The 17,007-nt window shown below is 41.5% G+C and overlaps 1 protein-coding gene across 1 annotated transcript; it reads left to right on the top strand.

The window, feature by feature from the left end:
- The first annotated feature begins 2,495 nt into the window (after positions 1-2,495).
- LOC133017962 (gastrula zinc finger protein XlCGF57.1-like) lies at positions 2,496-14,168 on the top strand. Its single transcript, XM_061084233.1, has 2 exons — positions 2,496-2,633; positions 11,918-14,168. The coding sequence occupies exons 1-2, from the start codon at positions 2,603-2,605 to the stop codon at positions 13,447-13,449; spliced, it is 1,563 nt and encodes a 520-aa protein (XP_060940216.1). The 5' UTR covers positions 2,496-2,602; the 3' UTR covers positions 13,450-14,168.
- Positions 14,169-17,007: the final 2,839 nt, after the last annotated feature.

Here is a 17,007-nt window from a genome sequence, read left to right as displayed (position 1 = left end):
GTTTAACTGACTTATGCAGAGGTGTCAAGTAACAAAGTACAAATACTTCGTTACCTTACTTAAGTAGAAATTTTGGGTATCTGTACTTTACTGGAGTATTTATTTTTCAGACGTCTTTTTACTTCTACTCCTTACATTTTCACGCAAATATCTGTACTTTCTACTCTTTACATTTTAAAAATAGCCTCGTTACTCCGATTTAATTTTGGCACACAACCGCACCTGAGGGTTCCGAAAAAGGAGGAAATGATAATAAATATGACCCGCGCTTACTGAGAATTCCTCGTTCATGGGAAACATCTCAGCACTATAGCAAATTAAATTCCATCACAACTGGAGTGTGAAGTTGGTCTCTTAATAGGCTACAACTGCTCAAGGGCACTGGCACCAAAGCAAGTAATCATGAGACGAGATAATGAACCTTATGCAGTGCGCACAGATCTAGGTTGGAGTATCGTGGGATGTTCATCACCTAATCTCGAGTTACCATCTATTGCTAACATGTGTCACAGAGTCGCCGTCAGAGAGCTTTCTCCAGCTACCCCATCAGACACTATCCGGGTCTTAGAGTCTGACTTCAAGGACGTGAGTAAGGAGAGCAAGGCTGTGTCTCAAGATGACATTCTCTTCCTGAATATGTTAAAAAAATGGAATTCAAAGAAATGCTCATGACCTAGGTGAGATGCCACTCCTCTTTAAGGAGAGAACTGAAGATAGCTCAGAGAGGGGGGGGAGAACCACTAGGAGCAGAGAAAAAGAGACAACAAAGGATGGAGAAGAAGAAAAGGAGAAAGGCGGATCTCCTGTGGAGGAGGAGCGACAGCGCCACCTGACAGACAAGAGGGAGAAATTGTTAAAATTTCTGCAAGGTCTGATGCAGGAGGGAAGAGGAGCGACGAGGAGTAGGGAGAAGACGAAGAACATGCAGAGAGTCGGGGACGTAGCAAAGAAGATCGAGATCAAAAAAGAGAGTAAGTCAGAGGAGCTTGGAAAACGTTGGAAAGGAGGAGGAGAGGAAGATGGAAAAAACGACAGACGTTAACAAGAAAGAGGAGAAGAACGAGATGAAGACGTCCGACAACAAGACAACAGCGGAGAAGGCAAAGAGTAAAACAACAGGAGAACTGAAAACGAAAGAAAAGCAAAGTGGACAGAAGAATGAGGAAACGCAGCAGCAGAGACATGAAGAAAAGAAGGAGGAGAGAAAAATAAGAAAGGATTGTGAAGGCGAAGCCTGGACAGGGAACAAAGTTTCAGATAAAGACGATGATGGGAGGAACACTGGCGGGGGCGTCAGATGGACTGGTAAGAAGAGTGAAGATTCGTCTTGGAGAGCAGAAAAGGGAAAAGGAAGGAAGGCGTCCTGGCAAGCCCTCTATCGTTGAACGCCCAGTTCAGAAGCTGATTCTGCTAATAGAGACTGTTTAACCATCCTCTTCACGCCACACGCATATCCTTGATAGATGGAGTCATTATTTAGTAAATCATTCGTGTTTGCATCCCATATTGTTCTGATATTCACTCGTGATTGGGTGGGAGTGTAAATGACTACTGCCTTGTTTTTTTGATACGTTTATTTTGAAATGGTGTCTTTTATTTTGAAAAGGCAATTCCTGGTAAATACGGAAGAGATCGCTACTTCGCCGGTGCATGAAAAGTATCCTCGTTTGTTGAAAGGCACAAGTTGTTACGTTGTGTTTATATGTCACGGATTGTAACAAGAAGGAAATAAAGGACTGTGAACCATCAGTAAAAGAGAATCTGACAATCATTCAGCCGGGAATGCTACATCCAGGATCAATTCAAACTTAAAAATGTCTCAGTTCATTAAAACACACAATGAAACTTACTCTGTTTTATGTTTTTGATGAAGGTCAACATCACGTGACGCACGCAGAAAGGGAAGCGTTCATACTCTCCGCGGTGTGCAAAACTCATGCAACGCTAAAAAATGCATGTGCTCGGGCCGTGCAGTGCTGCTTTTCAGTCCTAGAAGTTGTCGTTTATTTTTGGTTTTACTGTCGGAGTTTGTTTACTTTAATTATTGAGTATTTCTACTTCACTGTCTTAGTACTTTCACTTGTAATGGAATATTACTTTACTGTCTTGTTACTTTTACCTCAGTGAATGATCCGAATTATTCTTCCACCATTGCTTAAGTTTATTTCGTTGCTTTTACTTTAGTACTTATTTAACAAGTACATGTAACAGAGTATTTCTACTGGGCAGTATTTGTACTTTCGTTTCCTCTTCGTCCTCGAGTCCAACAGGGGTCGCTGCTGGGTCGGAGCTCGGAGTCTCTGTTTCCTGTCTTTGTCCCGGCCTCAGAGACTCAGAGAGGAGCAACATGGCCGCCATGCAGCTGCTGCGGGTGTTGGTACATGAGCGGATCCGCGCTGCCGCTGAAGACTTCCTGCTGCAGGTGGAGGAAGGAGGAGGAAAGGCTCGAGTCCCGGAGCTGAGAGCGATGCTCACCGAGCGGCTTGCGGCGGCGGAAGAGCAGATCCTCGCGGGGCTTGAGGAAACCTTGTTAGAGTCCGAGGAGCGAGTGGAGCGGACCGAGCTGGAGATCTGCCGCCAGAGGAGGCTGCTCGATGCCGTGATGCAGCCCGAAGTCCGGCTGCACAGAGCAGGTCAGTCCCGGGAGCAACGGGGGGGGATTCATGTTGTGGAGGGCCGGACCAACAGGTTGAACTCAATTCTACTCATATTCATTTGATAAGCTTCTACTGGTAAGAGTAAATGTTATGATTACGTCATTACGGTAAGCGTGCTGCGTCATTTCCTGTTTTTCGCTGCCGCTGGTCGCTCTCTGAACTAGCTCCTCTGCTAACAGCTGTTTCTCTGCATCACTCCGGCTACAATCACCGGTCTGTAGTTAAACAGCCACACATCCCAGCCCCTCCTCTCTGGTGCTCAGTGACTCTGTGTTCTGTGTGAGCTCAGCCTCGTAGTCTAACAGGCTGATACATCAGCGATGGCTTCTCTCTCTCTCTCTCTCTTGCTCCGAGTGTTTCATGTTTACTGACTCCTCCGCCTCCATTAACAGTAGTGATACATGTAATAAATGCAGTGTGTTGGTAGCGATGGAGGAGAGGCTTAGCGACTTAGAAGCTCGGCTCCGCAGCTTAGAAGCTCCGTTAGCTGTAGTTAGCTTAGCCGCCGCGGAGCTACATAGCTTAGCACGTAGCTTAGCCTCGGTTAGCAGTCCCTGGACCTGCCCCGTGCAGCCGGGAGCCCAGGGCGGCTGGGTGACGGTCCGGAGGGGGCACAGTGCTACCCTTAAAGAGCCCACGATTAAAGAGCCACCAGCTCACGGTTCAAACAGATTCTCCAGCGACCACAGTCAGCTACATCCCAGGGACCAGAGCCGGGGCATCGAATCCAAACTGAAGCTGCTGGCTGGAACTAAACATAAATACAGTAAAATAATAATTAACGTCGGCAGCAACGACTCCTGGCTTCGCATGTCGGAGGTCACTGAAGTTCATGTTGAGTCGGTGCTTTTGCAGAATCCTCTGGCCCTCTCCCTAACACAACAGGTGAGGACATGTTGAGCCGCATGTTGTCTTTTACCCGCTGGCTGTCCAGGTGCTGTCCTGTAAACGGTTCCGGGCTTTATAGATAATTGGCAAACTTTTTGGAGGAAACCTGGTCTTGTTAGAAGAGACGCGTTCATCCCACTTGGGATGGAGCAGCTCTCTAATCTAGGAATATTACCCAGTCTGTTACATGACAACCCAGAGTTGGGACCAGGAAGCAGAGCTGCAGTGCTACACACTTCTCTGCGCTCTCTCTGGATCAGTCACACAACCCCATAGAGATCGTGTCTGTCCACCGTCAGATTAAATTATTTAAATTAAACAATAACAGAGCCAGAACTCCATACTAAAATCTAATTTAATTTAAACACAACCTCTGCAAAAACGCAGGAAACTAAGACTTTTAAAGGTGCTCTTTTTAACATTAGATCACTTTCATCAAAGGCTATTATAGTTAATGAACTAGTCTCAGATTACAACACAGATTTATTGCCTTTAACTGAGACGGGGCTGCATCCTGATGAATATGTCAGTCTTAATTAATCTACTCCCCCTAGTCATATAAATTCCCACGTTCCCAGAGAATTTGGATGAGGAGGTGGAATTGCTGCTATTTTTAACTCAAGTCTATCAATTAATCCTAAACCTGAACTCTGCTACAACTCATTTGAATGTCTTGTTCTTATTCTTCCACACCAATCCAAGCAACACCAACAGCCAATCATACTTGCTGTAGTTTACCGTGCTCCTAGGGCTTGTACTGAATTTTTAAGTTTTTATCAAACCTAGTCCTAAAGACCGATAACATTTTTATTGTTGGTGACCTTAATATTCATGTTGCAATAAAATTAAAATAAAAAATTAATCGTGGTTTAGATTTTTGGGTCAAACGATCTCCAAACTAATATAATCCAGTTGAAACGATTTTCTCAAATTGCATGCGCAGTTCAGTGCTTCCCCCAAAACATTCAACACGGCCCTGCTGACTGGCACTCACTCTCAAGAAGCTCCCTCCCCTCCACGCAGCCGGAGGCTCGGTGTCCGTCGCTGGCTTCCTTTCTCTTGGACCGCGGGGCGGTGTCCGTCGCCGGGGGGAAGGCGGGCGTGGACGCGGGTTAGGTCCTTCTCATGTCACCTCAGCTACGGCGCCCGCTGGGGGAACGCTCCGTTCGCGGGGGAGGCGGGGGGCGCTAGTCTGAGTCCAGAACATGTGGACGTGCTGACATTCTTACATTACAGCACACATGTCTAACTGACGTTTGAGTTTGATTTTGAGCTGGACACCATTGTTTCTTACACTTTCAACATGTCGCACTTTGTTTAATTTGCAGACCTAACTTTTTTATTTTGATAAGGGGTTAAATAGAAACTTTGATATCTTTTCGAGTTGCACTGCTGACTCAACTTATAAGCCCTCTTTTTGATTTATTTTTATCACGTTGGAGTTGCTAGTTTAAACCTACAGTTTTGCACTTTAATATTTGAGCCTTTGTTTACATTTTTTTGTGCTGCATTATACAATGACATACAGTTTGTTGTTGTCAAAATAAAATTAACTGAAATGAATAGGTCAATTTGATTTTTTTGGAGGAAAATTAATCGTTTAGATCAGGGGTCTTCAACGTTTTTCAGGCCAAGGACCCCCAAACAGGCGGAGAGATGGAGCAGGGACCCCCTACTATATATATTGTATAAAATTGTGTTTTATATTAAACTGGGCCTAGTGCCATGTATAAACATAACTACCCTGATATTGTGCATCCAATACTAAGCTATTCAAATATTACACAGGTTCATATATTCATGTTTTTAATTTAAACATGTGCAAGGTACAGGGTGGCCATGCCACTGCCATTTATAAACACACATTGGGTACAGAAAGTATTCAAACCCCTTTAAAGTTTTTCACTCTGTTTCATTGCAGCCATTTGCTAAAATTAATTTTATTTCTCATCAACTCAGCACCTCATCTTGACAGAAAAAAAAGAAATGTAGAAATTTTTGCAAATTTATTAAAAAAGAAAAACTGAAATATCACATGATCATTAGTATTCAGACCCTTTGCTCAGTATTGAGTAGAAGCACCCTTTTGAGCTAGTACAGCCATGAGTCTTCTTGGGAATGATGCAACAAGTTTTTCACACCTGGATTTGGGGATCCTCTGCCATTCTTCCTTGCAGATCCTCTCCAGTTCCGTCAGGAAAATCGACAGCCATTTTCAGGTCTCTCCAGAGATGCTCAATTGAGTTTAGGTCAGGGCTCTGGCTGGGCCAGTCAAGAATGGTCACAGAGTTGTTCCGAAGCCACTACTTTGTTATTTTCGCTGTCTGCTTAGGGTCATTGCCTTGTTGGAAGGTGAACCTTCGGCTCAGTCTGAGGTCCAGAGCACTCTGGAAGAGGTTTTCTTCCAGGTTATCTCTGTACTTGGCCACAATCATCTTTCCTTCAATTGCAACCAGTCGTCCTGTCCCTGCAGCTGAAAAACACCCCCATAGCATGATGCTGCAACCACCATGTTTCACTGTTGGGATTGTATTGGGCAGGTGATGAGCAGTGCCTGGTTTTCTTCACACATACCGCTTAGAATTAACGCCAACAAGATCAATCTTGGTCTTGTTGAAGCATGTTCTTTTATCCTTTAAGAGAAGATGAGCCGAACTCAGTTTGTTCAATCAAATATTTATTTAGAAAGCAATGAACAAGTTACGGCGAAGCAATGGGCTTCCAGTACATTAGGTGTATCAGAGCGCTTCGAACATCCGGCATCTGTCTATTTTATAGTAGTAGATCTTTGGTCCTCCTCTTCGGAAGTGCGTAGGCGTAATCCATCCTCCTGGCTTTTGGAATACTGAAGTGAACAGGGAGACTCTACCAATGACGTTATAGTTGCTTGGCAACCTGTTAACTTCATAAATGTCCTTGAACCACAGATGCAATGTGGGGCAAAATTGTTGTCCAGCGAAGCAAAGAATATTATGTTTCAGCTATATCAAAACAAACCTGACTGTGTAAACATTCGCAACAACTTAACCCAAACAATGTCATATTGACTTTGCCCCAGAAGGGACAGTTCCTGGATCTCTATGTGAGTTTAATGAATCTGAGGGAGTAAGCCTTTAATATCAGAAGTTAACTATAAAAACAAGTGAAATATTCATTACTAACCCTAAGCAGCAACAGTTATTAAAATCATTTGTATGAAGCGTAATATCTAGCTAAAACTACTCCTATCTTTATTTGGTTAAAAGTTCAGTCAGACACAGACTATAGTTAAAAGTTTGAAATTCCAACAAACCCTCTTTTCACACCCTTTAAGGATGTGACCACTTACTGGGAATTTCATGTATCCCAAACCTTCATCCCATCCAGTGCAAACCCGTCATCATAATCGTCATCTCCTTCGTCATCAGCATCCTCAGCTTCACAGCATCAGCATCACCATCAGCTTCCCCATCACCAGATCAGCTCAGCTGGGGGGTGAGGCATGTTTTCCTCCCTCCAAGCTATGGCGATCTGTTCAGCAATTTCAGAGTCTACTGCCATGTCATGTCATGGTACGTAGAGGTGGAGAGGGCTCCAGCCACTCAGCCACCAGGGGCGGTTTGGAAAAAGTGTCTTTCAATCACTTCCTATTATAGTGCACACACATCATAACCCTTCCTGCCAGTAGAAAGGGCCTGGGCCATTCGGTTCTTTGTGACCACACAGGGGTGTAGGAGCGAACTGTTCAGATATCAGCTTTTTTCAGATCTGCTCCAAGAACAAAATCATCAAGAATTGTCAGTGAGGCTTTTTCCAGTCTTAAGAGTCAATGATCTGGATCTAAGCCTTGTAAAGATCCTTTTGGAATTGATACTCGCCTACAGGCCAGGTGTTTAAGCTTGCAATGTACAGGCCGGGCGTAGTCGGTCGTGGTGGAGGAGGTGGAGTCGACACCGGATGGGAGTTGGTTGTGAAGACATGATGCCCAGATCCCAGAGTTTGAAAGGAAACAAACAGAAAAATGATTAATTTACTGCGATGCGTAATTGAGATTAATGGTTCTATAAGCTTATAATTAAAAAACAAACAAACAAAATAATCAAATCAAAACATACATACCCTCTTTTGGTATTCAACAATTTCATAAAACTTTTGAGGTGTGGTCGGCCAAATCAGTGGACATTAAAATAAGAAATTAAACAAGTTGAATTTCAATGAGCAGCAGATATGACAGCGTTTGAGTATTTGTGTTCAAACCATTTTCCAAAATTCATTTGACTGCTCCATAACACGATAATTCAGAAGCTTTGACATAAAACTGTCCTGTGATAAAACAGGAATCACATACAAAAAGACAAATGTGTGAGACATGAGATTCAATCAAATGTTTAAGAGTTGACAGCTGAAACAAAACAAAACCATTTAAAAGTTATTCTGCCACAATTTCCTTCATGATGAAATAAAAAACAAAATTAGAGCTTAACAACACCTTTTAAATTAAGAGCATTGGATGTTAAGATAACTGGTGAAACAAAACAACAAAAAATAAAACCCTTCTCTGAATATAAAAGTTAAAGGGTCCAAAATGAATTTAAATATAATTATAGATATGACATTCAATAAACTGTAAACAGAGGGGCTTGTATTATGGTTTCTGCTTTTCATTTAAGATGAAACAGGCTATGAGTTAAAGTTTATTTGACCTCTGACCTTTACCTGGATTTAGATTGTATTCTTCTTAACAATGGTGAAACTATTTATTTTAGGTCTCCAGAGTATAACAAGAGTTACATGGGGGTGAATCAAACTCCTAGTTTAAATTCCAACTGTAAATAGATTTAACATGTCTTCACTAGTGAATTTTTAAATGGATGATTTGAATATGGAATTAAAGCAACTACAGGTGAAAACAAAGACAAAATCACTAATTCTAGGCAGCACAGAATTAAAAAGAAAAAGGTGTGGAACTTATTGAATTTATATTCCAAAGAGAACAGATATATTTCCCCTTCTCCTCAAACTTGAGCAGAGAAAAGCAGATCCAGCTCTAACTAGCTTCAATGGGCTCATTGCATCAGAGCACCAAGTTATCCTGACTAAAAAACAAAAAACATTGTCACAAAGCCACAGTTGCGGATTAAACTTTTGTTAGGGTGTAAATGGCTCAAAAATCAAATAAAAAACAGTGAAAGCAAAGAAAAAACATTGCACATTAACTGTACTTAGAGATGGGCTTTAAAAGGACTCATTAATGTGATATGATTAATCACTCATCCTTGGAGTTATATAACAAATCAAATTAGTAACTTTTGAAGTATTAAACCGGTCTTTACTATTATCCCTGCTGTGCCAGGTAGAAATAAAATAAGATATATTAAACGATTGGATTTTATATAGAACATTGGAGGTCAAAACCTTTCTTCTTTTCTTTAATGGATAAGATATATTGGAAATATCTGAAACAACAAATTTGTGCCAAAAAGTGTAATTTTAACAATTCCTTCTGGAATTCATTACTTCTGAATGAAGCAATATTAAAACAAACAAACAAACATACGGACAAACAAACAAACTGTCCTCCTTATGATGTCAACGCCAGTTGTAACCCGAGCAGTCAGGTCCACTGGCTTTCCCCCGATAGCTTCCTCTCCCTCAATACCCCTTATCAGCTTACCAAGCGGCAGGCGAAAATATCTGCCTCTGTCTCTCTCAGTCGTTTGACCTTCACTCCTTTTTCTCTCCTCCTCTCTCCTTTCCACACACACACTTTCATTCACACATTATCTCCACATGCACTCCCTCTATTTATATAATCAATAGTAGTATTATAATTTTTATATAAATAATTTCCTCTTTCAAATCCTTATTCGTAACAGCCTTCAATTATTTGTGCCTAATTGAAATGATGGTGTGTCTGGTTAGTAAAGCTTTACTTTACTAAAGCTTTACCGGAACCGGAAGTGACTGGTACTTCCGGTTAGTCATTTAAAAAAATAAGTACACATATTAATAATCGTCTGAATAATCATGAATTCGTTTTTGTCCAAAATAATCGTGATTATGATTTTTCCCATAATCGAGCAGCCCTAACAGGAGTAGTCGCCGACGAATTTACTTGTCGATGATTCGTTGGTTACGTCATAGCACAGTTTTTCGTGCCGTGCAGTTGAACTAAACGTCGTTTAACCAGAGGTGCTGATAGAAGTAGCTGAGGAGTGAGCCATCTCGCTTCCTTCCTATCTCTGAAAGTCGCGCATGTGCAATAGCGTCAAAACACGGTCCAATGGCGGCCTCCGCTGCAGCAGCATCGCGTACCAGACAGTAAAAAGTTCGGGAGAACTTCACCCGTAACAGCCCGAAAAAAACTACCTTCAGTATTTGTTGCGTCGGACCTGCTCTCCATGGAAGCAGGACACGCGCATTTGAGAAGTCACGTGTGACTTCGTAACGGAGACGATGCGGACTCGCCTCTGGCAGATGTTATATATAAACGTATATATCTGCGCGCAGGATTCTAGAATCCATTACAAAAATATGGTTTAAACTTTTTATTAACGAGTTTAAAAGCATAATGTTATCCTATTGCCTGACAAATGTCTTTTTTAAATCACAATTATTAAGTCAGAAGAAGACTTTAGTTTTGTTTGTTGATGTTTTTATTGCTGTTACTTTCCCTGTCATTTTTGTTAACAGGAAAAATGAATACTTGATTTTTAATTTATTTGTTTTATTAGCACTTTTGAATGAAGTATCAATTTTTATTGCCTTTATTTTCAGTCATCACATGCGTCGAACAACCTCAAGCTAAATTTAGTAGCTGTTTGCTAAATAAGAGCAATTGAGAATTTGTGTCATTCATAATCCGATTAGTCGATTAATCGTTTCAATAATCGTTGACTAATCGACTATCAGAATAGTCGTTAGTTGCAGCCCTATCTTGCACTGAGGAGAGGCTTCCGTCGGGCCACTCTGCCATAAAGCCCCGACTGGTGGAGGGCTGCAGTGATAGTTTGTGGAACTTTTTGGAACTTTCTCCCATCCCTCACTGCATCTCTGGAGCTCAGCCACAGTGATCTTTGGGTTCTTCTTTACCTCTCTCACCAAGGCTCTTCTCCCACGATTGCTCAGTTTGGCTGGACGGCCAGGTCTAGGAAGAGTTCTGGTCGTCCCAAACTTCTTCCATTTAAGGATAATGGAGGCCACTGTGCTCTTAGGAACCTTGAGTGCTGCAGAAATTCTTTTGTAACCTTGGCCAGATCTGTGCCTTGCCACAATTCTGTCTCTGAGCTCCCTGGGCAGTTCCTTCGACCTCATGATTCTCATTTGCTCTGATATGCACTGTGAGCTGTAAGGTCTTATATGGACAGGTGTGTTCCTTTCCTGATCAAGTCCAATCAGTTTAATTAAACACAGCTGGACTCCAATGAAGGAGTAGAACCATCTCAAGGAGGATCAGGAAAAAAATGGACAGCATGTGAGTTACAAATGGGTGTCACAGCAAAGGGTCTGAATACTAATGACCATGTGATATTTCAGTTTTTTTTTTATTTTAATTCGTGAAAAAAAAAAAAAAAATTGTCTAATCAACCAAAGATTTCGCGACCCCCCTGCAGTACCTCCGCAGACCCCCTGTTGAAGACCTCTGGTTTAGATTAATCGACTAATCGATAAAATAGTCGACCGATTAATCGATAGAAAAAAAGTCGTTAGTGGCAGCTCTAGTTGCATGTAACCCGTTCAATGTAGGTGTTCGGGGGTAAATGATGATGGTCCTCATAGCCATCCCCCACCCCTCTCTTTCTCTATCTGTCTGTCTGCTTGTGTGCTTGTAGTGGGGGGGCAGATGGGGACGTTTAATAATGATAGGAAATTTCAAAGTTCTCATTTACAAAGTGTTTTTTTGGAGAGAAATACTGAATAAATGCATCATGTGCTCAAACTCAAAAGTAAACGTTTGAATAATCGTGATTTCAATATTGTCCAAAATAATCGTGATTAGGATTTATTTCCATAATAGAGGAGGAACTGCTCACAGGCTAACGTTAGCTAGCATCAGCTCGAGCAGTGGAGTAAGTACGCCACTTCCTGTCTCTGTCTGCTGCACCCGGCTCCTCCACCTCTAACCTGAATAATGAGGAGGATTTAATGCTGTTGTGAACGAGTCTGTGCAGAAAACCTGCTGCTGTGAATGAAAAACTGTTTTACCAGAAACTCGTTTTATGCTGCTTCCTTTACGAGCTGCGTCGTTACACCAACTGTAAACAACCTCAACATCTCTACTTCCTGAATGTGATCATTCAAAAATCACAACAGTCGACATTAAACGACACAACACAAGTTTTTCAAAACACTTCAGGAAACTCTGAAATGATAAACGTGTGTTTGTATTTCAGTGTGTCCTGCAGACATCCAGCAACTGATGGTGATTAAAGAAGAGGATCCCTCTGAGGAGCAGCTGTGGAGCCCCCTTGTGGACCAGGAGGGCCCAGAGCCCCCCCACATTAAAGAGGAACAGGAGGATCCGTGGACCAATCAGGTTGGACAGCAGCTTCAAGGACTGGAGGAGCCTGATATCAAGTTCACATTGACTCCTGTCGCTGTGAAGAGTGAAGAAGATGAAGAGAAACTTAAATTGTCAAAGCTTCAACCGAGTGAGACGAAGGAGAAGAGAACGGACTGTGGAGGACCAGAACCAGCCAGGAACTCAGGACCTGGTGGACGTTTACAACCACGTCCTGAGGACAAGACTGACTCTTCTGAGACTGAAGTCTCTTCTGAGACTGAAGTCAGTGAGGATGATTGGATGGAGACCAGGGAACCTCAGACTGGTTTAAATACAAGAAATAACAAACATTCTCTAAATGTTATGGGATGTAAGACAGAAAAAAAACAGTTTAGCTGCTCTGAGTGTGGTAAAAGATTTAACCATAGATTTCTTCTAAATAGACATATGAGGATTCATACAGGAGAGAAACCGTTTAGTTGCCCTGAGTGTGATAAAAGATTTAACGTTAGGGGCAATTTAAATACACATATGAGGAAACATACAGGAGAGAAACCATTTAGTTGCTCTGAGTGTGGTAAAAGATTTACCGAAAGGGGCAGTCTAAAAAGACATATGAGGAATCATACAGGAGACGAACCATTTAGTTGCCCTGAGTGTGATAAAAGATTTAGCGATAGGGGCAATTTAAATACACATATGAGGAAACATACAGGAGAGAAACCATTTAGTTGCTCTGATTGTGGTAAAAGATTTACCGAAAGGGGCAGTCTAAATAAACATATGAGGAGTCATACAGAAGAGAAACCGTTTAGTTGCCCTGAGTGTGGCAAAAGATTTACAGAGAGGGGCAATCTAAATACACATATGAGGAGTCATACAGGAGAGAAACCGTTTAGTTGCACTGAGTGTGATAAAAGATTTACCAAAAGATCAAATCTAAATACACATATGAGGATTCATACAGGAGAGAAACCGTTTAGGTGCGCTGAGTGTGGTAAAAGATTTAACAAAAGATCAAATCTAAATAAACATATGATGACTCATACAGGAGAGAAACCGTTTAGTTGCTCTGAGTGTGGTAAAAAATTTACCGAAAGGGGCAATCTAAATGCACATATGAATATTCATACAGGTGAGAAAGCGTGCAGTTGCTCTGAGTGTGGTAAAAGATTTAACCAAAGGGGCCATCTAAATATACATATGAGGATTCATACTGGTGAGAAAGCGTGCAGTTGCTCTGAGTGTGGTAAAAGATTTAACCAAAGGGGCAATCTTAATTCACATATGAGGATTCATACAGATGAGAAACAGTTCAGTTGCTCTGAGTGTGGTAAAAGATTTAAGCGAAGGAGCGATCTAAATAGACATGTGAGGATTCATACAAGCGAGAAACAGTTTAGTTCCTCTGAGTGTGGTTAAAGAGTTAAAGGAGACATATTATGCCCATTTTACCATTTTTGATATGGTTCATTTGGGTCTTAATGAAATGTCTGTAACATATTTTGGTCAAAATACCACAAGGATCATTTAAACAGCACCCTTTTTACCCTGTCTAAAACAGCCTTCAGATTGACCTGTTTTGAGTGCCCCGCCCCCCTCTCACCCCTCCTCCCTCCTTCACGAGATACAAGCGCCCAGATTTTTAGCTATCCATTACCTCTGTAGAAATATGGCTACTGGAGACGACGATACAATCTTGCAACCTTTTGAACCAGAGTCAGGTGGACCGAAGCCTGACTCCGGGGAGAGCCGAGCCCTTTAGCGTGACTATGACGTGTGTTCTGGTCGTAATCCCATTCAACGCCAGCTAGCGTATCGTTTTTGACATAGAGGAACCACAACAAATCGCCGAAGTTGTTTTTTTTCCAGAGGTTTTGGGACGGTAGACATGCTAGAGAGCCAAATTAACGTGTAGAAGCACTACAAAAGTGGAATTTTCATAATATGACCCCTTTAAGATTCAGTCCTATTGTACGAAACGTGAGGATTAATAAAGGAGAGAAGTGTTTCAGTTGCAACCTTTTCTACAAAAGATTTATTAGGATATATCAGCAGATATTCATATTAAACATATTCATAGTTCACTGTTTTAAGTAGACTATTAACAGTTTTATGTCCCTAGAAAATATAACTCATTGAATAACACGAAAGATTTGTGTTTAAATATCTTGTTTCTACTGATTTCTACATAATTTATCTATTTTTCATGAAGTCCTTCATGTCACTTTAAGGTTAAAGTGTGTTCCTTGCACCGTATGAATGTGTGTTCTAAACTAGTTCATATGATTAAATATGTTTGTTTTAAAACAATGGTTTCTTGGTTCGTGATATTCAATGACAGTGTGTGTTCTCCTTTATGTATTGAATGTGTTTCCAAGAATAAAAGTCTAATAAAAAGATAATGGCATCCTCGCCCTCCTCCTCTTTGTTTCTGTATGAACGGAGGCTGCACTGGCTAGAGTTGAATTGTCTCATCATGAGACAAATTAATCAGCTTCTCACAGTCAGAGATGTTTGTTTCGTTTGACGTGAAGTCGGATCTGGGCAATTTCAGGTCAGAATATCTGACATATGAGTCGTCTGGAACGCAGCATTACACTCACACACACGGACAGTGAAGCAGTGATGGCGGAGGAGCCCTCGTTGACATGAATGATGGTAAATGTCCAACAGCAGGATTGTTAAATTCAGAGACAGCTGTGATGTCCCCAATCTATAAAATTTGAGATAATTTTTTTTATATGACTGCTCTTGTACTGGGATGGTTTGGTTCCGTCGGTCAATCTGTGTGAGACTGGACTCAAATCACAGATCGATATAAAAAAACAGATCATAGGGCAGTGATTCAAAACAAACACATTTAATCTAATGAGCAATTAGCAGGCAAGGATAGAGATCACGTGACAGACGCAGGAAGTGCCTTTGTTGATGAAACAATTTGTTCCCTTAATTTGTAATTGCAACTCTAGGAGAATGATAATAATGATGATATATCTTATTTTCAAGACATCTATGAAAAGAAAAGCTGAGAAGTGGTGGTGTCTGTTTAACCGACTTATTTATCAGTGGTCACTTCAGGTTTGATTCTTATTTATTTCAATATTTTTCTGGCATGAATAACATAAATGCTTCTTTTAATGTGTTCTCCGAGTCAACGGAAAACCAATGAACTGTCTAATTGCCCTTCTCCCTTATCTTGTTCTTATTGATTTGAATTGTCAGACGGGGTAAAAGATGAACATCTACATATAAGCAAAGATTATTGAACCTGGAAAGGAACCAGACCTGACTCTGAGAAGAACGACAGACGACTTAGAATCTGCAGAGGAACCCGAGCAAACACAGACACAAGTATCTGCTCTTTACTTGGGGACAGTGGCGTTTCTACATTATGGGCAGGTGGGGCACATTCCCACCAGATGGCGCTGTTGTGCAGAAAGCTAAATACTGCATATCTGAACTTTGTGGCAAAAATATATTATATTTTATTTTATATGCAAATTAGCTTGAATGTGTGTGTGTGAATAAACTTGACTCACAAGCATTATAGTCTTGTTTTGGAGTAATTTGATTCGTGTCTGTTTCTGTCTGTGTGCTCGCTATGTCAAACGCTTTTCGCTTGCCGTACATCTCTGCTCCGGGCACAACGGGGCAAGCGTCAGACCTGTGCCATGGGAGCACCAATCAGCGTGAAGGTAAGTTTGTCATGTTTAATGAAGAGAGAGAGGGAGAGAGATACAGGCAGGCAGGCAGGCAGGCAGGCAGGCAGGCAGGCAGGCAGGCGTTTGTCATGTTTAATGAAGAGAGAGAGGGAGAGAGATACAGGCAGACAGGCAGGCAGGCAGGCAGGCAGGCAGGCAGGCAGGCAGGCAGGCAGGCAGGCAGGCAGGCAGAGCATTTAAAGGCAGTTTTACTGTTCTACAAATTAAGTTCAGTAGTTTTGTTTCATTTGAAATCGTTATTTTTGAAATGACAGGTAGGTCTTAAGTTGAGATACATGACAGTCTGGTGAGGTATATTGTGGTATATTATTAGTGTAATGCTGCTTATACTTCAACTCTGTCAGAAAACAGTGTAATGGGAAATTATTACATATCATGACACAACAAGCAATTATCAATTCTGGATGTTTAATTCAAACCGTCTGCGGACGGTTTACAAAGGTCAAGTCACAACAACAGACTTGACCTCAATGGCACAGAGCTCAACATCACGGTGACAGATGTGAGGGCAATGGCAATGAGCTCTCAAAAGTACACTCCATTTATACAATCAGATCCCTCCTCTCCACAGTAAAATACATTTGTCCAATCAGCTTCTCTCCATGTCGTGACAGGAAGACCAGACATTGGTCTCTGGCGGTCTCTTTGATGTTTGAACAAGATGCTAAACGCATCTTGTTTCAGACCCTTTGGGTCACCCCTGGTCTGGGAGATCTCTCTCAGAGATCTCCTGTCTCTGCAGGTCACACCTATTAGCCTTTGAAGCCTCCTGCTACAGAAGACTTAATTGGCCCCTGTTGAGAAACCTTTTGTTGCACAAAAAAGATTTATCTCATACAAAATTTGCGACATAATGCCAAGAAAAGACAGACTCCAAAAGCAGAAGGACAGGGAACTGCAGCAAGCAGCTCAGGGTAGTATCTCTCTTTTATATTGGATCAGGTCATCAACTAGTAAAACAAATGAGGCAGAATCAGTAAGTTTTTATTTATTATTATTATTTTTAATTTCATAAATAATTTTGGCGATGGGTTCCCTTTGTTTTTTGTTTGAGCACCTGCCCCCTAAAATGTCTGTGCACGTGCCTGATGCTCGATTATAGGTAACATCTTTGTGTCGGGCTGAGCACTAAAGCATGTGAAATGTATTTGAAATAGGATTTCTGCTCCCTGCTGGCACTCAAAATGCAGCCCATGATATATCTCACTGGTCTATATAGGCCTACTGCTTATTGTGCAGTGACATGACGTCAAAC

Source organism: Limanda limanda, chromosome 13, assembly GCF_963576545.1.
Source record: "Limanda limanda chromosome 13, fLimLim1.1, whole genome shotgun sequence".
In the NCBI taxonomy this organism is placed as follows: Eukaryota; Metazoa; Chordata; class Actinopteri; order Pleuronectiformes; family Pleuronectidae; genus Limanda; species Limanda limanda.
The sequence above is the reverse complement of the archived record's forward strand: the minus strand, read 5'-3'. Positions and strand labels throughout refer to the sequence as shown.

Coding starts and splice junctions, on each gene's coding strand:
- LOC133017962 (XM_061084233.1), top strand. CDS start 2,603: ATGCAGCCCGAAGTCCGGCTGCACAGAGCAG. Junction 2,634..11,917: donor AGTCCGGCTGCACAGAGCAG/GTCAGTCCCGGG, acceptor TTTGTATTTCAG/TGTGTCCTGCAGACATCCAG.